At 39.8% G+C, this 25353-nt stretch overlaps 1 protein-coding gene across 1 annotated transcript in view; it reads left to right on the forward strand.

Moving 5' to 3' along the window:
- NOCT (nocturnin) overlaps positions 1 to 19814 on the forward strand; it is a 29850-nt gene extending 10036 nt beyond the window's left edge. The window contains exons 2-3 of the mRNA XM_025874195.2: positions 14918 to 15187; positions 17025 to 19814. Of these exons, the coding sequence (XP_025729980.2) occupies positions 14918 to 15187; positions 17025 to 17860 (1106 nt within the window). The 3' untranslated portion in view covers positions 17861 to 19814. The remainder of the gene's footprint in view (positions 1 to 14917; positions 15188 to 17024) is intronic.
- The last annotated feature ends 5539 nt before the right edge of the window (positions 19815 to 25353 follow it).

The raw sequence follows: 25353 nt of genomic DNA on the forward strand, positions 1-25353 counted from the left end.
AGCCTGATGTTACTGAGAAAAGTTGAGGCTTTGGCCATAGGACTTTCACGTACTAACATACTTGATAGCTAAGTGCTCTGTGCATGCCTGTCACATTTATCCGTGATGCTCAATAACAAATTTGAAGACTGGACAGTGACTAAAATATTTAATCCTCACCAGAAAATGGTATCTTCCTAAATTGGCACCTAGAATCCAGGATCCAGGAATTAATGTACTTCATGTCCACGGTCATATACAAAATTTGAAGGTGCTTATGTGCATTTACTAGGTGGACCTGTATACTAACGCAGAGCGAGGGCAGCGCCAACTGCAGTCTCACAAAATTCTAGAAAGATAGTTACTTTTCATAGTGATTCGGGACAAGTCACTTGAACTTCTGAACCTCAGTGTCTTCATCTGTGAAAGAGCCAAGGAGTTCTTGAGAGTAACAGGTATCACAAGTAAAAGTGCTCAGCATACCATGAAGTGCTCTACTCTTCCAGTGTAAGGGGCGGTTCCCCTGTCAGTGTTTGACAGGTTCCTTGGCACTTTGCTGTCTCTTGGCATCGTTTCTTTCTTATTTATTTATTTAATTCCAGTATAGTCAGCACACAGTGTTAGAGTAAAGTTTCAGCATCTTTTATCAACATTTTTAAAGGTACCGGTCTAGGTATTTGAGGAAATGGTAAACAAGGTAGACACAGTCCCTGTCCTCTTGGAACTTACAGTTTAATAAGTAAAGGACAGCATTTGTAGTTCAAATGTCAAGGACAACTTAAGTAAGAGAAGCAGGCCAGGTGGAAGGAAGAGAGAGCCACTAGGGCTTGATTCACAAAGCTGTGCAGGCAGGGAAGCTAAAAATCTTTATTTATTGATTTCTTCAATAAATATTAAATAAATATACCTCATACCCAGCATCCAAGCTGGTTATGTTGCTTATCTTGTGGGTATTACCACTCATTTGTCTTGAAGGTGTCTACCTTTATTCAGGAACTCTAAGAAGCCTAATGAAAATCTGCTTGCTACAATGATGTAACTTTCTGAGGTGGTTCAACACATGGCCAGTAGATGGCAGCAAAGGATTGCTGTTTCCATGATGCCTTCCTGTGACGTCTGTCGTTTACAGTTTTTGTGCGCTTTGAGTTTTCCTTGGGCCGAGGTTGGTCAGCTCCAGCAGCTTCCCAGGTGTGTATGCAGATTATCCTGGTTTTTGTTTAGTTTTTGGTGTCTAATCAGCGTTTTTTGGCCAAGCCACAGTTTCAGGAGACTAAGTTCAAACTAATTGTGAGAGAAATTGTTTGGGCAAACTGCAGTGTATGCAACTGCTGGGTAACTAGAGACCCATTATGTGGAGAGATGTCTTTCTGGTATGATTTCTAAGTACTGTTAGGACTGCTTGGAATGGTAGGCCCTGTCAGTTTGGGACTCAACTGTTAGGATTCTCGTCCGGCATTCTGATTATTGGTGTGAAAGTGTTTCATTAAACCCTAGTCATTTCCCTCTGATGGTTGGCACTCTTAGGAACTTATATTGTGGTCTGCCTATTGCTTCAAAAGTATGTATAATTGGTGATATAAACATGTATTCTATATTTTAGTGATTAGCCTACTTATTGCTCTGTTTTCTAGGAAAGAGATGACTAAAGGAGGGGATGTTTACATATTACTACTGTATTTAAGGAATCTAAATCTCAATTCTCTGGCAAATCTTTAAAGGCTATTATGAGGGAGGGAAGAGTTATTTATTCCTATAAAGTAAAATAGCAGTGAGGTATTAATGTAAGGAATGAAGGCATCCAGTTCTAAATGGAAATGGAAATATGCTTATAGAAAGAAAAGGCAGGGGATTGGAGTGGTATTGTTAAATCATAGCTAAGCATAAATAAAGCTATTTTGATCTGCCTATTGCCTGTATAAATTATATAATGTGTATCACACTGAGGATGATGGCTGATACTTTTCCTAGTAAATGCTGGGGAAAGAAATGAACTTTGGGGGAAAAAAATACAATATGGGGTCAAATCAAAAATACCCATATCCAAATACATGTAAAATAGACCTAGAAGCCAGTATGAGTGCCGAATAAAGTTTAACAGAGGTTTTGTCAAGATTTTGTACTTTTCAATATCTTAATTACCATGGGGATGAATTATTTGTGCTGTCTCGCTGGAGAAAATTGGCTTTGGATGTTGAGCTGTTCTGAACCTTGGATTTTTTTTTCAAGGCTACATATAGCAACCCCTTTTACGGCATAAACCTTAGTTAAGTAGGATGGCTTGAAATCTGGGAATCGGACATGTATTTATGTGTGGAAAGATTTTTTTAAAATTGGTTCATACTCTAAAAGATAAAAATGTTTGGTTTTTTTTTTTCAAGCCTTCTGTTTTTTTTATTACCCAAAAAAGCTTCATTTTTTTAGCTTTCTGACTCTGTGCTTGGGCCTTCAACACTTTCACAAAGATTTTCTGCTCCTCGATAAGGAAAGCACACTTGATCCTGTCACAAACACACTTAGCACACATGGAACCACCATAGGCCCCGCTAACATGTTTTTTCGTTTTGGACAACCTCATAAGGACTTTAGGTTATTTTTTTTCAAAAATGGGTGAGAAACAATGAGAATGGTTACTAAGTTACTTCCTCATAGAGTAGCTGGCTTCTAGGATTTGTAATGAGATTTAATTGAAAATGCAGTCAAAACAGGCAGAATTTGTAAATGGTGCATGTTAAGTCTTCAGTAATCCTTAGCTGTCACTGGCATCATTTTTAGGATGGGTGGGGGAGGGAAGAAAGGTGCCCCATAATCTTTGCTTTCTTTTGTTTTCAAATTTACATAGCCTTACTACACTGCAGTCCTTACGTGGGTCTCAGCCTTGGTTGGCACTGTTTCAAGTACAAAAATAATATGTGCAGTCTTTAGTGTTCACTTTTACTTAATTCCCTAGCTTGGGATTTTGCACTTGTTTTGACATGATGTCTATATGATACCAGAAAGTTTTAGAAAATACAGCCTTGAGAAATAACTAAGTAAGCTTGTGTGTTCTTGGGAGTAGAAGCAGAAAAGAAAAACCGAACGCATGGGAAGAAAATGTATTGGGACTTCCCCAAATCCTTTCTGATTCCTCTGGTTTCATGACTTTATGAAAAGAATATTTTTGAAGTATAGAAAAATCTAGGTTGGATATCAGAAATAAAAGACAGAGGTAAGGGAAGAGTATCCCTGATTCGGGGATAGTTGTAGTCTCTGGAGAAGCATGGAGGTAGCTTTACAGCAGTGACCTCCCAGCTTCTGTGGTTGTATGCTCTGCCAGTTTAAAACAAATTTACGTATGTGCTCTGTGTTCATATGAATTATATACTTGTCTGCTTTCAATCTGTTGTTTGTCTTTTCTTTTCTTTTTTTTAAGATAAAAAAGTTCTCATTTTCTTCCCAGGGGATTGCCTTATTTCATGTCCCCCAGAACAGGATGTCCACACTTAAAAGATCGTTGATCTGGAATAGAAATTCTCACTTTTTACTCTCTGGATCCTTTTACATTCTTAAAAAAAATTTTTTTTAAAGATTTTATTTATTTGAGAGAGAGAGAATGAGAGATAGAGAGCACGAGAGGGAAGAGGGTCAGAGGGAGAAGCAGACTCCCTGCTGAGCAGGGAACCCGATGTGGGACTCGATCCCGGGACTCCAGGATCATGACCTGAGCCGAAGGCAGTCGCTTAACCAACTGAGCCACCCAGGCACCCCATTCTTAAAAAATTTTGAGGGGGACCCAAAGAACTTTTTGTTTATGTGGGTTATGTATTCATATGCATATCGATAGATATGTTAGAAAGAACATGTAGTATAATAAAATCAATATTAACATAAATAACATTTTTATGGAAAAGTAGCTATATTTTCCAAAACAAAAAGAAATTAGTTAAAAGAATGGCATTGTTTTACGTTTTTTGAAATCTCCTGAAGTCTGGCTTAATAGGAGACTGCTAGGATTCTCATATCTGCTTCTACATTCAATATGTTGTGATATATTGTTTTGGTTAAAGTCTTTGAAGAAAATGCAGTCTCACAGATAATGTAGTTGGAAAAAGTTATTTTAACAGCGTTTTTAGATCATTGTAAATATACTTTGTGGTAGATTCTATGTTAGTTATTTGCAACATGGAATCTGGTGCCTATCAATGAACTTTTTGTATTCTGTGACTTATTTAAAATCAATTGATTTGTCTGGTATTTTGAATGGATTTTTTTACCCATGAATAATTTTGTATCGGTCACTTGGAGAATGTTGGTTAACTGGGCTATGCAGATCTTTCAAATATACAATACCAGAAAACAGCATTAGTTAATAATACTACCCATCTTGTCAGAAGTCTTTAAGTTATTGGGAACCTGTCCTGCTCCTGATGGCAGATAAAAGTTTTCCAAAGTTTTCCCTTGAAAATTTTTATCATTGACACAAAAACAGTCTTGTTTTCCTTAAAGTGACAGGCTCACTTAATACATTTCAGTGAAAATACCTGATATTCTTCCATATCTGATTAACTACAGTTTGTCAGGTTTACCTTTGGGCAAAAATGGTGTTCCATGCAAAAAAGGGGCTAGTTCATTTTGCAACCCTAGTGCTTTTCTATAAGATGTTGTATTTTGGTATGCAGCCAAAGTGCTTTATGTGTATCTTCCATTGTCACATATTAAAAAGACATGTCATTAAGGTTCCAGATTTAACAAAAATACTACTTCCTCATTAAGGACATTTTTAAGTAAAACTGACTTTTCTAAAACTGAGAGTGTGTGGTGGTGAAGAATACTATGGCTACTTGTTGAGTCTGATGCCAGTGCCTGATTCATGCTAAGGCAGCAGCAGTTTTAACACGTTTGTGGGTAAAACAGATAGCAAACACGGTAAAAAGGGAAAGTGGTGTCTTAGTATTATTATGAAAGTAGTTTTGGCCATGCATACCTCTGAGAGGGTCTCAGACACCCCCAAGGGTCCATATCTGTACTCTCAGAAAACTGCTACTAGAATAGTTTCATTAGTGGGTTGTAAACTGAATTTCTGTGGGTCAAGACCAGCATTTTTAAAAAATGAAAGGGAATACCATAGGAAGTATAGCACATACTTACTGTAGAAAAAGTAATTTTGTGAAACCCATTAGAGATGCCACAGGTGTGTACTGAGTTGGGAATGTTGGCTTTGTCACATGAATTTTTACATTGACTGGCTTAAAATATGTATCTTACAAGTTATACATATAAGTATATAAATATGTGCATTTATTCTATATGTTCACATGGTAACATGTGAAATGACATTTTTAACTTAAAAGTGTTCATCACTGCAGAAATGCAGTATCTGCTGAGGAGTGATTAGACAAGGCATGAGGACCACCTTGGGCCAAAAATAAATAAATAAGCCCAAGCAAAATTCCTAGGTGTAATGGTTTTATAAAAAATGTTTTAGGGACACCTGGGTGTCTCAGTCGGTCAAGTGTCATGATCTCGGGGTCCTGGGATCGAGTGCCTCATCAGAAGCGGGGAGTTTGCTTCTCCCTCTGCCTGCTGCTCCCCCTGCTTGTGCTCGCTTTCTCTCTGGCAAATAAATAAATAAAATATTTTTGAAAAGTTTTAGACTCCTGTCTTTATTTTTTTTTTAAGATTTTATTTATTTATTTGAGAGAGAGAATGAGATAGAGAGCATGAGAGGGAAGAGGGTCAGAGGGAGAAGCAGACTCCCCGCTGAGCAGGGAGCCCGATGTGGGACTCGATCCTGGGACTCCAGGATCATGACCTGAGCCGAAGGCAGTCGCTTAACCAACTGAGCCACCCAGGCGCCCCTCCTGTCTTTATTTTTATCCTCACAATAATCCTGGACATATAAGATGTATGTTTGTGGCATGGGAAGAAAAGCAGGTAGGTAGATGGCAGAGATAGCTAAATGGTTAGCTAATGGCAGACAGCAAGTGGAAAACCATTCCTACAATGCACATATCTGTAATTAGCTCTGTATCTGTATATTTGTGTGCATAGCAAGTGAAACATGAATTCATCCTGACCTCTCTGACTCTAGCTCAGTACCACATGATTCGTTCTAGCCTTTTTTCCTTACCTATTATCTGTAACTTCATTCTCTGTCAGTGAGAAATATGGCTTGCACCATCTACTGTCCTTTCACTTGTTCAACCCCAGTATGTTATGAAGCAGTTTGGGAATTGTTAACACCTACTACCCCTGTGAGAAACTTTACTAACTAATTACAGTTCCTTTAGTCTTGAGTTGGATAGTTTCCATTAAAACGCTGTTTTCCAAAATTACTCAGGTCACAGCTCCTTTTTTAATGAACCCCTTTTGTGAGATTGCCATACATTTGTAATAGATTCATTTGTCAGAATCTGCACTCCGTTTTGAGATCATTCCATCTTCTGGTTTTCAGTTTGTACACGTTAAAGTTCATTCTTTTTGATGGGCAGCTGTATGGATTTTGACAAATGTGTAGGGTGTGTATCTACCACCCTAGTACTGTACAGAGCAGTTCCGTCACCCTCAACTCCCTTAGTCAGCCACTGCTCCCCCGCAACCCCCATCCTCTGGCAGCTACCAATCCGTATAGTTTTGCCTTTTCCAGAGGGTCGTATGAACAGAACCATTTAATATGTAAGTTTTAGGATCTGGCTTCTTTCACTTACAAAATGCATTTCAGATTCATCCATGTTGCCTGGGTATATCTTGCAAATCAACAGCTTGTTCCTTTCCCTTGCTGGATACTGTTTCATTATAAGGATGTACTATAGTTGTTTATCCATTCACAAGGTGAGGGCCTTTCTCGGTTGCTTCCAATTTGGGGTGATTATTAAAACTGCTTCTTAACATTTGTGTACATATTTTTTGCATGAACATAGGTTTTCCGTTGACTGAGGTGAAATACCTATGGGCATGAGTTTTGAGGCATATGGTAAGTCTGTGTTTAATTTGTAAAAACCTGCCAAACTGTCTTCCAGAGGAGCCGTACATGGGAACAATAAATGGCAGTTTATGAAGGAGTGGTATTTCATATTTAAATGTTTGATAAGACACACCAGTAAAGCCATCAGGGCCTGGGCTTGATAATGCAGTATCTTTGCTGCCCTAGTTGAAATACTCCCGTAGAGCTCGAGGGGCTGGCAGGATGAGCTCCGGTGCAGGAATGACACAGATTACACAGTTCTTAGCTGAAGTTCACTAGCTTCTGTGAATAAAAGCTTCTCTTTGCTATATGCCTTTGGTCTATATCCAGAGCATTGGAATGGTTGGTTTTGACAGTTCTGTTCAGGTTTATAGTGCTTTGGGGGAGAGGCTTTGTGGGCTTCCTCATGCCTATCATGTCCAAGGCCTCCTGCTTCAGTGGTTTTCCCTCTCTTGTGTCACCCCCACTAGCAAACAGGCATGCACAACAGCCTCCAAAAATTCTCTTGCCTCCATCTCTAGCCACAACTCCATTTCTCTCCTCTTTCGGGGCAGAATTTCCTCAAATTACTTCTCCGCTCTGTCCTACCTATTTCCTCTTTTCCCCACACTCCACCAAAAACTGGAAATCACTGTTGGTAAAGCCACTGAAGTCTTTCATGTTGCTAAATCCAGATGGTCTGTCTGTACTCTTCTTGAACTATCAGTAGCATTTGACACAGGAGATAACTACTACTTCAAGGACGAAACGCTTTCTTTACTTTGTTCCCAGGAAGATCATGCTCCCTTTCTTCTTTTCCAACTTCTCTGGCATGACATCCTCGGATTTTCATCCCACGTCTTCCCCAATTTACCCCAGAGCTCGGTCCTTTGACGTGTTTCCTCTCTCAACTCACTTTAGTCTCAAGTGTCCACTAACTTCTCCCAAACATTTATTTCCAGTTTGCTCCTCTCTCCTAAGCCTCAGTCATATCTAATTACCAGACTCCTCTTTTCTGCCAACCCCATCAAATCTTCCTAGCTAGTACTTGAAACTTTCATCCAGTTGCTCTGCTGGCAACCTTTGGGACTTTTTTTGGCTATTCTTTCTCAAACCATATCCAGGTTATCACTAAAACTTATTGGCTCCAATTAGAATTTTTCCGGAATCCAGCCACTTTAACTGCTATCACTTGTCGGAGCTACCACTGGATGATTATTAATTGTCCTCTAATGGGTTTTCTATGTCTGCCCTTACTTCCCTACAGTGTAACGTTTTTTGGGGTTTTTTTTTTTTAAGATTTTATTTATCTGACAGCGTGCGCCCGCAAGCAGAGGGAGCAGCAGAGGGAGCAGCAGAGGGAGAGGGCGAAGCAGGCTCCCTGCCAAGCAGGGGGCCTGATGTGGGACTCATCCCAGGACCCTGGGATCCTGACCTGAGCTGAAAGCAGATGCTTAACGAAATGAGCCACCCAGATGTCCCCAGTGAGGTTTTTTTTTTAATGTAAATCAGATTCTTATTCCTGCTTAACATTCTCCAGTGGCTTCCCATATCAGATAAAACCTCACGTCCTTAGAATGGACTACAATGGGCTATATAATCTGCCCCCCTGTCCTCACTGCCTCCCTGACCTCATCTTTTTATCGTGTGTTGCTGTTTATCAGCCTTGCCAAGCATGTTCCTTTCTCAGGGCCTTTGCATTTGCTGTTCTTCTCTCCAGAATGTTCTTCCACTGTATCTGCATTAAGACTTCCAGATTTATTTCCTTACCACCTTCAGGTCTCTGCTCAGATTCTGTCTTTTAGTGAGACCTCCTTGAGCATCCCACGTAAATCAGCAACTCCCCACCCGCTAGCATTCCCTATTTCCTCTTCCTCCTTTATTTTTCTCCATAGCACTTTTCACCATATGACCATCGTCTTGTATTTCCCCACTGCAGTGTAAGCTCCAAGAGGACAGAGATCTTAGTCTGTTTGTTCACTGATCTACCTCCAGTGGGCTAGAATACTAGTCTGGTGCCCAGTGTGCATACGTGCGTTTGGGAGAGTGAGGCAAGAAAGTACGGTGGCTACCTATCTGTGATGGGCCAAGTAAGTGGTTTACTCAGGAATTAAAGCTCCATATTTTAAGTCTTTTTTTTTTTTTTACAGTCTTTCTGATTATTGTTACCTGTCCTGATTGTTTTAACCCTTACTATACTCTATATGCTAGTAAGCACTCAGTTTTTCTCTCATTAGTTCATGTGTATTAATCTTTCCCCAAATACTTGGTAACTTCTCGAGAGAAAAGATAACATGTATCTTACTGGTATGAAGTGCCCTTTTCAAAGCTCTGAGAATAGGGAAATAAGGATGTAAAATCAACATACTGCTGGTAAATTATCCCTGAGGACTGTGAAATTAGATTATGAAGATTAGAGTTTTGCCCCAGGCCACACCCAAGAGAGTGAAAGGTAGAGGTGATTCAATTGCAGAGTGTGCTGTGAGGACACAGCCTGACACATAGGGGGCCCTCGAGTGTGCGGGAGCAGGTGGACTGGTAGAGACATCTTTCAGAATCATCTGGCTCTCCTAATTCAGACTCACTATACGACAGGTTGATTTGTTAATCAGCTTCCTAGGTACTTTAGTATTAGAAGACGTGCTATGTCACTTTGTTACTACATAACTTGATATTCACATTTGCATTAGTCCACCTTAGGGACCAGTCCTTTAGTTCCTGTAAGATCTAAGCAACAGAGACAGGACTGTAATAAATACTCCTTAATAATATCCCTCTACCTAGTCTCTTATTTGAAACTGAGCCTAATGACATCTTTCTCAGGTAAATGAATCTGCAGTGAAATAAGAACAAAAGGTCTGTGCTAGTAAAACTTTTTTAAAGGCTATTTTCAGTGTATTCCATACCTAAGTACAGTTGACTCTTGAACAACATAGGGAGGGTGGGGGAACTAAACCCCTCCCCTGCACAGTCAAAAATTTGCATGTAAGTTTTGACTCCCCCAAAACTTTACTAATAGCTTGCTGCTGACCAGAAGCCTTACTGATATCACACAGTTGATTAGCACATATTTTATGTTATTTTTATATTGTATTTGCAAAATAAAGCTAGCTAAAGAAAAGGTGCTATTAAGAAAATCATAAGAGAAAATACACTTAAGAGTACTGTACTATAAAAAATCCACATATAATTGGATCACATGTTTAAGCCTGTGTTGTTCAGAGTTAGCTGTACTGTTAACACATGCAGTTGTCCATCCTGGGTCTCAAATAGAGGAATGGTACGTGCAAGTTGTTTTTTTTTTTTTTTAATTTTGTCAGTGTGCATGAGAGCAAGAGCATGGGGGGGGTGGGGGCAGAAGAAGAAGCGGGCTCCGCGCTGAGCAAAGAGCCCAATGTGGGACACCTGAGCCAAAGGCAGACGCTTAACCGACTGAGCCACCCATGTGTAAGTTTTCTTAATAGAAATATGTATGTCTCTAGTACAAATAATAGAGATGTTATTTTAAAGTTGCCACCTGTTGTAACCTAGATGCATTTTTCCAAAAAGTCTTTATTTTTTTATGCATTTAATTTTTTTAAAGATTTTATTTATTTATTTGAGAGAGAGAGAATGAGAGATAGAGAGCACGAGAGGGAAGAGGGTCAGAGGGAGAAGCAGACTCCCTGCTTTTTTTTCCCAAAAATTCTTGAGGAAATTAGGATCCTTTAACAAGCCCTCATTTGAAAGGTCTGTAAGCAGGTCTAGAGAGTTGTGCACAGCGAAACAGTAAAAGAACAGGACTGAGATTAGTCTGTGGATGCCTATCCCATTCAAGGCCTTACTACTTAGCCATGCTACAGTGTGTTCTTCATCTTTCTTGCTGCAAAGCTTTGTCTTTTGAGGGTAGTTTTAATTTTTGAAAACCACCAGAACACTTTGAGAGGCCCAGTCACAAATAAGATGATCAAATTTAATAATCTGCTGGTGGTCCAAAATGAGTTGGCTTTGGCAAGAGTTTTCCTTGAGTGTGTGGCTAATAGCCTGTAAATGCATTTTCAAAACTAAACCAAAAAAAGGACAACAGAATGATGGAATTAGAATATCCATTTGCTTCGTTTCACATCTACACAACAGTTTCAGAATAACAACCCAAATACTACCACTACTGATTATGATCACTGAAAACGGTTTATAATTTTTTTAAGTTTATTTTTCAATTTTTTTTTGTAACCTCTACACCCAATGTGGGGCTCGAATTCACAACCCTGAGGTCAAGAATTGCATGTTCTTCCAACTGAGCCAACCAGGTGCCCCCAGTTTGAAATTTTTTAAGTGAATATATTTTCCTCATTCTGGTCTCTGCCCCCCCTTTTCAGTTGTATTAAGTCTTCATAAGTTCCTTGTGGGATCACATAACCATTATATATTGTACTCTCTCAACCTCATTTAGACTTGATTTTCTAAGTAGCTGTATGTTTAATTAATGCTTACCACCCATCTTATATCTAAGTCTTGCTGATCATTTTGTTCTGAATTTGTGCTTTAGTTCCAGAAGTGGCAAAAATTTTTCTGCCAAGGACTGGATAGTAAACATTTAGGCTTTGAAGGCCAAAAGTGATCCTATTCCGTGTGTGTGTGTGTGTGTGTGTGTGTGTGTGTGTGTGTGTCTGTGTGTTTATTTTTTTAAGGATTTTATTTATTTGCGAGAAAGACCACGAGATGGGGGAGGGTCAGAGGGAGAAGCAGATTCCCTGCTGAGCAGGGAGCCTGATGCAGGACTCAGTCCTGGGACTCCAGGATCATGTTTATGTACTTAACAACCCTTTAAAACCATTCTTAGCTCGAGGACTATACAAAAATACCTCTGGCTACAGTTTGTCAGCCCTGCTCTACAGTTTCCTTAAGAAGGGCTCATGGAGTCAGTATTCCAGTGTTGCTGGATATAAATTCCTTGTTCACATATAGATGAGCCATATATAGAAAGTTTGAGTTATATATTTAAAATATGTACCTTCATTTTCTCTTGGCATAAAACATTGCAGTTGCAGTCTCATGATAGTCTAATTTTATTTTCCTTATAAGTTACTTGGACGTTTTTGCCTAGATGCCCAAGGGATTTCTTTCTTTTTCTTTACAGTCCAGTTGGTGTTGGTCATTCTGGGTTGATATTCTCAGGTATGTGATGTGTTTTTCAGTATGTAGTTTTGAGTAATTTTTTCAGTTTTTTTTTCTTTTTTTTAGAATAAAAAGATAAGGCAGACCTTTATCTGATGTTTAAATATATCCATGATACATGCCTTTTTTTAACCTTATATATTTTTTTATTTTAAACCATTTCATTTTTTTCCAGCTTAATTGAGATACAGTTAACAGATAAAATAGTATATATATTTAAGGTATACCACATGTTTTGGTATACATATACATTGTGAAATTATTACCTCAACCAAGCTAATTAACACATCTGTCACCTCATTTACCTTGTATGTGTTGAGATCACTTAAGATCTATTCTCTTAAAAGATTTCAAGAATACAATACAATATTAACTATAGTTACCATGCTGAAATTAGATCTCCAGAACTTAATTCAACCCTGCATGATTGAAATTTTTTACTCTCAAAAGTTTTCTTAATTTACATGTAGTTTTTAGTATTTGTTTCATTTCCTTGCATTGGTTTTCCTGCTACAAGAATTCCTGTTACCCCAATATTGGATCTTTGCTTAAGTAAGCACATAGTATTCACCACTATCTCTCAAATGCTTTATCTCCTAATGCTCTTTTGTTGCCTTATTTCTGAGTTTCCTAATTCTGATTTAGGCTATTCTCTCATTTTCTTAATGACTTTTAGCTCATTTGCAATAAGATAGTTTTGATTTGGTTCCTGGGCATGTCTTTCTGGTATGCTTTCATTGTCTGAAATGGATGTTTTTCTAAAGTTCCTTATTCTCTTTATGTGAAGGTTTTCCTAACTTTGTAGAAGGAAATGCTGTTCAAGATGGTTTTTCTGGCTTCACATAACTCCTCAAATACATAAATTCCTGTTGGACACTATTACTCTTTTTTTTTTTTTAAGATTTTATTTATTTGACAGAGAAAGACACAGCGAGAGAGGGATCACAAGCAGGGGGAGTGGAAGAGGGAGAAGCAGGCTTCTGCCGAGCAGGGAGCCCAATATGGGGCTCGATCCCAGGACCCTGGGACCATGACCTGAGCCGAAGGCAGACGCTTAACGACTGAGCCACCCAGGCGCCCCACTATTACTCTCTTTTTCATGCTCATTTTTACATACTTGCTTTTTGTCACAATAACCACCCAAAACTCAGCTTGACAAAGATACATCAAAAAGATGTGGAGCAGCCCTGTTGAAACTGAAGGACATCCGGCTAGTGGTGTGCTTAGAGGTTGACCTAGGTCAAGCATGCCATATGTTTCACATGTAAGGTGGCCCGTGGTGCCCTGTGAGTTTGCTGTGCTGCCTGTGTGACACGTGGGTTTACAGCTGGGGTGCTGCTACTCTTCTGGAGAGACTACACTTGAGAAACCAACCAGGAAGACCTTTAACTTCTTTTTTTCTTAAAAACAAGAAGTACAGAAGAAAGATTTTCAAAGTTGTACTACCAGCCAAGAAGAAAATTTCTTCCTTTGGACCCATGTACTCAGATAGGCAAGCAGATTGATTAAAAAGAATTTAATATATTCAGATCAGACACTTTGGAAACAGGTGTGTGCATGCATTTGCGCATGTATGTGTGAGAGAACGAACAGGCTTGCTTCAAGAGGAACGTACACTTAAGTGTATGGTGTGTTTCTTTGCCTTAATCTAGCAGTCCTCCTGGGGGAGAAAACTACAACCACATTGAGTGGATGAAAAGGAACAATAGAGAGCATGCTTGCATGCTTATTGACCTTGATGTTTAAGGACACTTGTTGGTAAATATTTGGACTTGCCTTTGTGACCTGCCACAGTGAATATGATTGACTGCTGGTTTCAGATGCAGTCAATCAGCCTGCCGGGTAATGTATTTTATAAGAAAACTGTGTGTCTTTATCAAGAGAAGGCAGGGAAATCAGGATTCCTCCATACGATTCATCCTACACAGAATCTTGGGAGGTGATTCTCAGTAAAACTTGACCATAATTTATACTGTAATGAAGAGTAAAAAAGAGCAGTCTACCTGCTTACAGGTAGAACTTCCCTCAGGCTAATTAATGGGAGATTGTGCTCTCCTTTCCTAAGTGCATTATAATCTATCAGGATAAAAAGTGAAGCACTAGAAAATGCAGAGCAGGCATGCTTCCTGCTGCCCTCCATACCATTTCTCCTTGCAGAATCCCAGCACCGCTGGGCAGCCTTCTCTCTCACCCCTTCTACCTCCAGCCCTTTTTCTGGATTCTTAAAAAATCTGGCAGTTGATATTATAGACTGTATTGCTCCGTGATGTTCAGAGTCCTACAGAAAGCCAGAGCACTGATGGATAGTTAACATCTAAGAGAAATGGATACGGATTTAACGCAGCTGTTACTTTCCGTAACAGAGCGATCTGTATAGATGAGGTAGCCAGAGTAGCAGCCTGGCTTTTCTCCAGGCTTATCATGGGCTTTCTAACATTTGACTCTTTAGAAACTGGCCTTCAAGTTTTTATTAAAATATTTAGAAAAAAAGGAACGTGGATTCTGTTGAGCCGTGCTTTCATAATAAGACTGGGTTTATAAATTATAAAGACAAATCCTAAATTAGAAGGGACCATAAAGATCAAGGTATTTCTCCCTTAAAAGAATTATCCTAGTTAATCAGAGACCAATTTTAACAGTAGTATTTCAGTCAACCTGTCGTAGTAGAAAGTCAGAACCTGGAAACTCCTTTAAGCCACCTCTGCGGACATGGCTTCATACATGAACCTGGCGACATTGCCCTCAGTCGAGTTCTTGGCTTCTATGGACAGTAAATGTTTTATCTTCTAGTTGAGCTGAGTGAAAATGGAAGAAAGGCAGAAAAAGGAGCTGAGTGTATAATTGTGCTTTCCTTTTCTGTAGTGTGTTCCATGGGAAACGGTACGAGCAGACTCTATAGTGCTCTCGCCAAGGCACTGAACAGCAGTGCTGCCTCCCAGCACCCAGAATATTTGGTGTCACCTGACCCAGAACATCTGGAGCCCATTGATCCTAAAGAACTCCTTGAGGAATGCAGGGCTGTCCTGCACACTCGACCTCCCCGGTTCCAGAGGGATTTTGTGGATCTGAGGACAGATTGCCCCAGTAGCCACCCACCTATTCGAGTCATGCAGTGGAACATCCTCGCCCAAGGTATGCCTGATGCCTTTGTACCCGAGCTGTGAAGTTTGCTATGACTGCCTGGAACACTGATGTGTTATGTGGAGGGAAGAGGTGTGGGCAGATAGAGATGTAGGAGGATGGGGTGACTAGGGCAGCACGAGGAGCTCCCCGAAGGGGAAGGTAAGAAGGAAGGCCGTCCGGTTTCCAGGAATAAACCCAGCCCTCAAGATTTATACCTCACCTTCCATGTTTAAAGGACCCTCCCTGTCTTTTATCAGCCTCAAACTTCTGTTGCCTCCAACTCCCAGTCCACCGTGCTAAGACAGCGTTTGTAAGGGAGAAACAATCTGCTGAATGGGTGACAGGTAGAACTTTCTGCAAGGAATGGGAGCTCTGTGGGTGGTAGTGAGTCGGGGTATTCTTGAGGCCAGATTCCCACCCACATGCATCTGTATAACTTGAGGTCAAAGGGATATTGCTTTACTTCTCTGTTGATTAAGATATTACTTTGTTATGGTGGTAGAAAGAACACGTTTCCTAGGCCTGCTGAATTAAAAAGATGTATCATTGAACTCTCTGTAGTGTTGCCTTTCATGTAGCAGTTGAAATTTATAAGAAAAAGAAACAAAGGTAGCTTTTTAAAGAAGGGCATATACCCTGACTTTTCAATCTTAGATTTTTTTCCCCTAGGTGTGTTCGTCCATAAGTAGGAAAAGCTGCCTGTTTAAGATAGGTTCCATATCACTTCATATGGCTCATTTATAGGGTTAAAATTAGTGTATAGATGGGGCGCCTGGCTGGCTCAGTCAGTAGAGCATGTGACATTACTTGTAGACATTACTTAAAAATAAAATCTTTTTTTAAAAAAGTTAGCATATGGGCGCCTGCGTGGCTCAGTCAGTTGAGTGGCTGCTTTTGGCTCAGATCATGATCCCAGGGTGTTGGGATCAAGCCCTGCATCGGGCTCCCTGCTCAGCAGCAAGTCAGCTTCTCCCTCTACCCCTCCCCCTGCTCGTGATCTCTCACTCACTCTCTCAAATAAAGTAAAATCTTTAAAAAGAAAGTTTGCATATAAAGTTAAATATATTTATTTCATCTGACAGTTTCTATCTCAGGAATTACAAAGAACACTGTTTAAGGCTCAAACTTAAAAATTAAAAGATTTTTTTGTCCTAGAATATTGTCACACGAAACAGTTTTTTTTTTTTTATTTAAAGATTTTTATTTATTTATTTGAGAGAGAGAGAATGAGAGATAGCACGAGAGGGAAGAGGGTCAGAGGGAGAAGCAGACTCCCCGCAGAGCAGGGAGCCCGACATGGGACTCAATCCCAGGACTCCAGGATCATGACCTGAGCCGAAGGCAGTCGCTCAACCAACTGAGCCACCCAGGCGCCCCGACACACGAAACAGTTTTAATATGAAAGAAAATAAATTGCTTGCCTTATCTCGATATTAAGAGGTTATTTAGGCTGGTAGGTTTTGTTTTTGGGTTTTTTGGACGGAGAGAGAGCATGCACATGTATGTGTACACACATAAGCACAGGAGGGGTAGAGGGAGAGAAAATCTGAAGCAGGCTCCACATTCAAGAGCAGAGCCCAATGCAGGGCTCAGTCTCACAACCCTGAGACCATGATCTCAGCCGAAATCAAGAGTCGGACGCTTAACTGACTGAGCCACCCAGGCGCCCCAGTTTGGTTGGTTAATACAGTTTAGACAGAGAAGAATCACCCAAAGTATCTGAAGTAGAGAAAGCATTCTGAGGGTTTTGAGTAGTATTAAACTGAAGGAGACTTCCAGGTACTTAGCTGCTATAGAACCATGACTTCTAAGTACCTGTGACAACTGACTGGCTTTTTTATTTCAGCTCTTGGAGAAGGAAAAGACAACTTTGTACAATGCCCTGTGGAAGCACTCAAGTGGGAAGAAAGGAAATGTCTCATCCTAGAAGAAATCCTAGCCTACCAGCCCGATATATTGTGCCTCCAAGAGGTGGACCACTATTTTGACACCTTCCAACCACTCCTCAGTAGATTGGGCTATCAGGGCACGTTTTTCCCAAAGCCCTGGTCACCTTGTCTAGATGTAGAACACAACAATGGACCAGATGGCTGTGCCTTGTTTTTCCTCCAAAACCGGTTCAAGCTAGTCAACAGTGCCAATATTAGGCTGACGGCCATGACATTGAAAACCAATCAGGTAGCCATTGCACAAACTCTAGAATGCAAGGAGTCCAGTCGGCAGTTCTGTATTGCTGTCACCCACTTAAAAGCACGTACTGGTTGGGAACGATTTCGCTCAGCTCAAGGCTGTGACCTCCTCCAGAACCTGCAGAACATCACCCAAGGAGCTAAGATTCCCCTTATTGTTTGTGGGGACTTCAATGCAGAGCCAACAGAGGAGGTCTACAAACATTTTGCTTCCTCCAGCCTCAACCTGAATAGTGCCTACAAGCTGCTGAGTGCTGATGGGCAGTCAGAACCTCCGTATACTACTTGGAAGATCCGGACCTCAGGGGAGTGCCGGCATACACTGGATTATATCTGGTATTCTAAACATGCTCTAAGTGTGAGGTCAGCTCTTGATTTGCTCACTGAAGAACAGATTGGACCCAACCGGCTACCATCTTTTAATTATCCTTCAGACCACCTATCTCTAGTGTGTGACTTCAGCTTTAATGAGGAACCTGATGGACTTTTATAAATGCTTGTCTTTTTTATCACAAGAGTCTTAACCAAGGATGTTTCAGGAAACCAAAATAGGATAAGAAGTTGCCTGAGGAAGGATTCCCAGTTTTTTTTAATGTCATTTTCCATGTTTCCAGCATGCCCTTGGGAAGGAATCCCATTAATCCACAAACCTTTTCCATTAAAACCTACAGCAAAGAAGGTGTTTGCACTCCAGTTTTGGCTTGTATTATTTTCTTTCCCTTAGCATTACATTTGGATCATTTAAGGGCATTAAAAATGAGGCTTGTTTTGTAGCTTTTTCAGTTTAAGGATGCTATATAAAAATAGACTTGCTTGAGTCCTCCATAATTAACAAGTATACAGGAGCAATTTCTCTAGGTAGCACTTCAAGTTATTTATTTGTGGTTTTTAAAATGTCAGCAAGATATGCATGGCAATATTTATTTTTTTATATTTTCATATAAGATTAAATAAATAGAGCATTGTGAACGTTTTAAAACCATGCAAAACATAAGTTATAGAGTAATTTATAGTGGTTTTCTTAAATCTCTAAGATCTTTTTATTTGGGATCTCCTAACAATATTAGTGTATAAAGGGACTAGCCTGACAGGGTTTTTTGTTTATTTAAGTGGAAATATCAGGTCTCCTTGATAGTTTCTTCATAAGTAATCCTTGCTATGCCTCCATGTTCCCATTATTGTGTTTCTTAGATTCCATAGTCTTCATTATTGAATCACTGGTAGGCATTTATAGCTTTCCATTGGAATGCTATGATACACATTTGAGGTCACTCAATGTCTGTTTGTATTGGACTGTGCTTTTCACACTAGGTTATGTAGGAACTGTTATATGGCAGTAGCTAAGAAAGTAAGTGGGGCCTTCTTTTCAGAGATAGGAAACTAGAAAGCCTATTAATGAGGCTATCCTTAAAATCTAAGAGAGCCAAGTGGCTAGTTCAAAATGTCTAGAAAGAAGAATGTAAAACGTTAGAAAGATAACTTGGACTTCTCTTCCATAAGAAATAAAAGTGGTACAATATAACAGGTGAAGCCCCTTTCAAGCAAAATCCCAACAAATAACCTATTGGCAATAAATTGATAAATACTTCAACCCATGAGTTGTAAATATTTAAGAATAATAAATGGTCTTTTAAAGCTAGTGATTTTAGTATCTTGTCTTTTTAGTCCAAAAAGAATCTGGGAGTAGATTTGATCTTTTAATACTATTAACATGGTGACCCACAGTATCCCATTTACACACAGACCTTCATTTTTTAAGTGGATCTGTAGCTGCACATTGAAGGCATCTATGCTATGCTTATGTAGTATCCCTAGGGATCACGGTTGGAGTTCTGCAAAATGGTTCACCCAAATATTCTGCATTAGAACTACTTTTGAAATAAATGAGGTTTTCAGTACATTGTATACACAAAATCTTGGGGCTTCCTGGAAGGAATGGCTAGCCGGAATAACATCTGTACCAACTGTCATTTGGTTCAAATCTTAGCATGATAATGGTACCATCATCACTGTTGAGAAACCAAATACTGATTGATACAGACATTAAATATTGTTTGCATACCCCAAAGTACACCAACCTGAAGAGAAACCATCACAACAGCTCCAAGAGAGCAAATCCGGATGAGAATGAAAGCGAAAATAATGTTTGCATTTCAAATGTTGTCCACCAATACATGAATTAACAGGCTATGGGTTGAGGGTTAGACTAGGGGTGGCTGGGAATGCTAATGAGCAAAAAAGCTGGAAATAACCATGTGATTATAATGTGCCTATAAATTAAGGAAATAGGGGGAAAATTACAGTGGAACTCTCCTTGAATTATCCTTTGGAGTTAGGGCAGTATGCTTCTGTTTGATGGTTTTGTATTTGTCTTTATTTAAAATGGAGTTATGTGAGCATTTTATGTAAACAATTTTTAGTAGTATATTAAATCTTGTTGGATTGTACTTCATATTTTAGTTTTCCTTTTAAGTCTTTGTAGACACCTTTGCCTTAGGTCTATCAGAGTAACCAGAAGCAGAATGGTAAGGAACAAATCTGTATTGTAAATTTTTAGGCATGTTCCATTTAATGAATTTCTCTTATTCCACCCCCCTGTACCTTTTGGTTCAGCTTTTCCTTTTATATCGCATATTTTAACCGTGGTCATAATAAGAGTCTTAAAAGAGAAGTAAATTGTGTGTATTTGAAGAGAATGAGAGTGGCAATGGATTTTTTTTTTCTTTCTCCGTGCCCTATTTCAGTAGATTGCCTTCTACAAGGTGAAAGGAATAGGAGTGACCACTTCCTTCATTAAGCAAAGAATAATGGTGTATACATAAGAAGAAACTAACATTTGAGTTCCTTACTTTTGGCTCCAAGAGCTTTCAATACGATCTTTCAACTACTCTGAATTAATTTTTCTCCAACTATTAATTTAAAATGGAATGTAAAACATCAGATCATTTGACCAAAGTGACAGCTAATAGGAGAGCCAGTATTCAGACCTAGGTCTGTCTTGACTCCAAAATGCTTGCTTCTTTCCCCACCAACATGTTCCCTTGGCCGTGAGTGAGTACAGCTGGAGACAGAAGTGATACGTGGGGGAGGAAGAGATCTGTTCCAGTGAAAAATGGTCAAATATAAGGCAAATACTTCGTAGTACGTATGCAATATAGAATAGAAGCAAGATACAGAGGCCAAATCGCAGCTGAAAGAGATCTCCATTATTCCAATACAGTAAAGTAGTTAAAAAGTAGAACATCTATTACTGTTTGCATACTTCTTTTCAGAAGGAAGCAGTAAGAACAGTTACTCTAATAGTGTTTCAAACTAGAGGAAGAAATTGATGCAGATATTCTGTATTGGAGCCATTTTTTTTAAAACATCCAAGATTTTATAATAGTGAATGTTGCATATAATTAGATAATGAGTTTTAGGCTTGAGGAAGTTTATATCCAAGATATAAATTCTAAAAAGATAAAAACACATGCTCATAATCCTAATTGATTTCAATTTTAGAAAAGGAAAGGCATCCAAAAAATGAATGTACTTGCAGAAAGAGCTTTTTTTAATGACGTGTATAAAAATACGGCACAGGCAAGCTTTCATCTAGAGGGGCTTAGATACCAGAGTGGGAGAGGACTGGAGCTTCTAAAACAAGCAGAGGGAAGGGGCGCCTGGGCGGCTCAAGTTGTTAAGCGTCTGCCTTCCGCTCAGGTCATGGTCCCAGGGTCCTGGGATTGAGCCCCACATCGGGCTCCCAGCTCTGCGGGAAGCCTGCTTCTCCCTCTCCCACTGCCCCTGCTTGTGTTCCCTCTCTCGCTGTGTCTCTCTCTGTCAAATATATAAAATCTTTAATTAAAAAAAAAATAAAACAAGCGGAGGGAAAACAAGTAACATCAAACAGAGGGGCCCGGGCTCTAAGTGAAGACAGCTCTGCCCAGCATGGCCCTCAACAGGTTGCTCCGTCTCTAGGGCCTCTAGGGCCTCAGTTCTCTCATCCACAGAGGATTGTTTCGCACCTGCCCTGTCAACCCCATAGATTTGTGAGATGTTTGTGAAATAATATCATAAACTGTTAAATAAGATACAAGTCAATGAACCTTGCTTCAAAAGTTCAAAGCAAGAAAGGGAAGGGCATCGGACTTGATGTCTTAAAATATTCATGGATGTTGTAACAACCCACTCTTAACTATTCTAAGAATAATCATCTTTCAATTTGAAAATGCAGAACAAATAGGATTAATAGAAAATTAAGCCCCAAATAGGTGAAGATTTTTTTTTCCTAAATGTTTCTTCCAAGCATATATGAAGTTGTAGGTGATCTGGTTCTTTAACTTCATGAGAGGGTACCAACCTACTTTGACAGGTAAAGTAAAAAATATTGCCTTTGTGTGATGAAACAGAATACTCATAATTCCAGGCCCTTGATCCCTAGATTTCTGGAAAGCTCACGTCTAAGAAAACATTCACCTATGATTAGACATGCGGACACAGCTATTCCTCTTGACAGAATGCTAGGAAAAGCTTTGTTGCTTCTAAGCAGCTGGTAAACTGGATTATATGAATCTCATTACTGATCAACTTACCTTTTTTGCTTTGGCTTCTAAGACATTCAAAACCAGACCTTATAGCTGAATTTTAATTACTTGGTGACACTTTACAGTGTTGTAACAGTATGTGCTCTGTATGCTTTTGTCTTTTGCCATCCTGTCTTTTTTTCTTTGCCTAATTTTCTCTTACCCTTTTTATTTTTTTTGGCTTTCACTTAGATTACGTAAACTATCTGAAATTCTTTTGGTAATAGAGTATAAATTATCTTGCTACATTAAACAGATTCAGGCATCTAGATGGAGACAGTTTGTGTACAAGAACATCAAAATACAATTACAGACATCATCTGTAATATCTATAATATGGACAGACATGAATCAAGAAGGATGATGGAAGACTGGACACAGGGAACATGTCCAACATCTCACTTTGGTTTCCATAGATTGGTGAACCTGAAGAAAACACACAGCAAAATTCTACAACATTTTAAGATCTAGTTTGTGAGAAAGTAAGGATCATTACATGATAGGATAGCTAACTTCCCCCCCGCCGCCCTGTCCTCCCCCCTTTTTTAGATGGGAGGGGATATAGGTTGAGGCTAAAACTAAATTGGGAGGCAGAGGAGGAGTTATGTTTTTAGGTCTGCCACTGATCAGCTGGACTGAGACTGAGGAGTCCATTTGTTCCTGAACCTCAGTTTATTTGTAATATAGGCAATGGATCAGACCACCCTGAAGTTTCTTAAAAACACTAAGCTGAGGCACATCAGCACGATGTGAGTTTCTGCTGCCACAGCTCAAAAATACTGTTGAAATTTTTTGAAACTGCTTCCACATCCAGTTTTATGAAGGTCTCAAAACCAGTGTGAATTTAATAGCCACATCTCATTTTGAACCAAATATGGCATTATCTAGCTTGATTCACATCGGTTTATTAACTTCAAGTGACTTGGCTATTTCTAAAACTAAAATCTTCCTCAGCAGAAAACTTGCCTCTATTAATTGTGTTTTAAATTTTAGGCAGTGCTCCAGGAAGCAATTCAAAAGTATGTTGAACAAGGGCAGCACTGTTGGCATTAGTACACAGCTAAGACTCTTTGAGACTGACTGCTTACAGAGATGTTAAATATGAGGAGACTTTAGTAGACTAAACTGATGAAATCTACAGTATGTAGGCTTTTCAGAAACCCATTTTAATACTTAACAGATACATCTCAAACTACCTTTTTCCACTGAACATTTTAGAAAAGCCTATGTTAGGACACAGATCCTCGGACATAAAGCCTTCCTTGATTGTATCTATATGGCAGATACCTGGTTCCCAAACCTGATGGCAACAGTGAAATCTAGAGATAATGAAAAATACTGATGCCTGGCTCCCACTCCCATACACTGTAATCTAACTGGTACGGAGTGTGACGTGGGCAACAGGATTTCTAAATCTTTTGAGGTGATTCTAACGGTCAGCAAAATTACCATTGTGTTAACAATGAATGTCGTACAACTCCGAAATAATTTCCAGATTATGTAAATTCTATTTCACCTATTATGACAGTGATGGTATCACTTCATCAAAGAAAGTCTTCTAAAATAAACAACATTTTCTCAAAGTTAAACATTACTACAACGGGATGGGAAGAAACAGTATCTTGGGAGAAGACAACTGTTGGTTTATAGCCTGTTTATAGTTCAGTTTTTTGATATGGAGTACTTTTTTGAAATTTATTTGCTTGAGAGAGCACGAGCAGGAGGGGCAGAAGGAGAGGGAGAGAGGGAGAGAGAATCTCAAGCAGACTCCATGTCGAGCATAGAGCTGGACACCTGGCCGCATCCCACAACCCCGAGATCATGACCTGAGCCAAAACCTAGTCGGATGGTTAACCAGCTGAGCCACCCCGGCGCCCCTGGAGTATTTTGCATTAAGCAGTCATGTTCTGTTTATAAGTTCTAACTTTAGAAGCTGTGATATATTGTGTTTAAGTCCTGAACTCAGCATTACTGCTGAGTTGCAGTGTTCAAAAAAGTTACGGTTGCTTAAAGAGTGAAATAGAAATCAAATCCGTCTCCCTGCTGCACTTGAGTTTTCAAAGCTCTGGAGGGGTAGTGCAGAAAGGCAAATCAGCACACTTGCAGAGTGAATAGTAACCTCATTCTCATTAGGACGGGCATCACTGTGTACTGACTTCCTACAGAATACTATCAGTTTTCATTACAGAGGACATGACTAACAGAGAGGCTGAAGTACAGATGATAAGTCACAAGCACAGAGGGCTTGTATAGTGAATGGGTGAAAGCGTAATACAGGGAGAAGTGGTGGTGATGGCTGTGGAACTAAAGTAGGGTTATTACTCTGGCCTCCCCAAAACAATGTGCTGTGTAGTGCCCTTAGAGTAGGCCAGGTGATTTCAAATAAAAGGAGCAAGAGATACTTCGGAAATAACCCCAAAGCCAAAATGTTCTTTGTGTAGAAGTTCAGCTGATGACTTCTTATTACACATGACTTCTGTACAGTCATCAGAGATGCCTTCTCCATAGTGAGGTATTGCAAGGTGTCAGGCAAGCCACTGGTAATGCCCCAGGTGCCCCATCCCTTACATTCCACCTTCAAGGCCACCCCTCTGGTGGAACTGCCCTTTTTTCACTGTATCAACAATCTCTGGCTTTTTCTTTCGCCTCATTTGCTTAGCCCTTCCTGCTACACTTGATAGCACTGCCCACCATATCTGGAAATGCTACCTCGTTTGTCCTGTTAATTCTCTGTGAACAGTCCTTCATTTCCACTGCTGATGCCTTTTCCTCTCCCCTAACCCTTGTCTTCACATACTTTATACTTTTCAGTCTCTAGACTCAATTCAAGGTGGACCATTCCCCAACCTTTGAAGCCTATTTCAGAAATTTTTATTTTGATGTCTGTCACTTCTCACTCAGTAAATAAAGTGAACTCCTATCTAGGTGAACGCAGAGTGGTCTAGAGAGTAATCATCTGTTGGAATGGCCCAGTGAGGTGTAGGTGTCTGGAATGTCTGTAGCCCAGAGATGACTAAAAGAGTAGCAAGAGAATAAGGCTTGGGAAGGTAGGCAGAGGCCAGATCAATGGATTTAAATGTTATATGTTACACTTTGAACTTTTATGTTTTCAGGAAGAGATGCCATTGAAGAATTTATTTTTAAAAGATTTTTATTTGAGGAAGAGCACAAGCAGGGGGGAGAGGCAGAGAGAGAGAGAAAGGGAGAAGCAGACCCTCTGCTGAGCAAGGAGCCCAATGCAGGGCTCAGTCCCGGGTCCCTGGGATCATGACCTGAGCTCAAGGCAGACACTTAACCCACTGAGCCACCCAGGCGCCCCACCATTGAAGAATTTAAAGCAATTACAAGGGAGTGATGAAATTTCCATTTACAAGTAAGAGTAGAGGGAGGGTTAGTGAGACGGCAGTAAAGGTTGGGAGGATGG

Source organism: Callorhinus ursinus, unplaced genomic scaffold (assembly GCF_003265705.2).
Source record: "Callorhinus ursinus isolate GAN/ISIS: 27379988/994484 unplaced genomic scaffold, GSC_fseal_2.0 scaffold4, whole genome shotgun sequence".
Taxonomy (NCBI): Eukaryota; Metazoa; Chordata; class Mammalia; order Carnivora; family Otariidae; genus Callorhinus; species Callorhinus ursinus.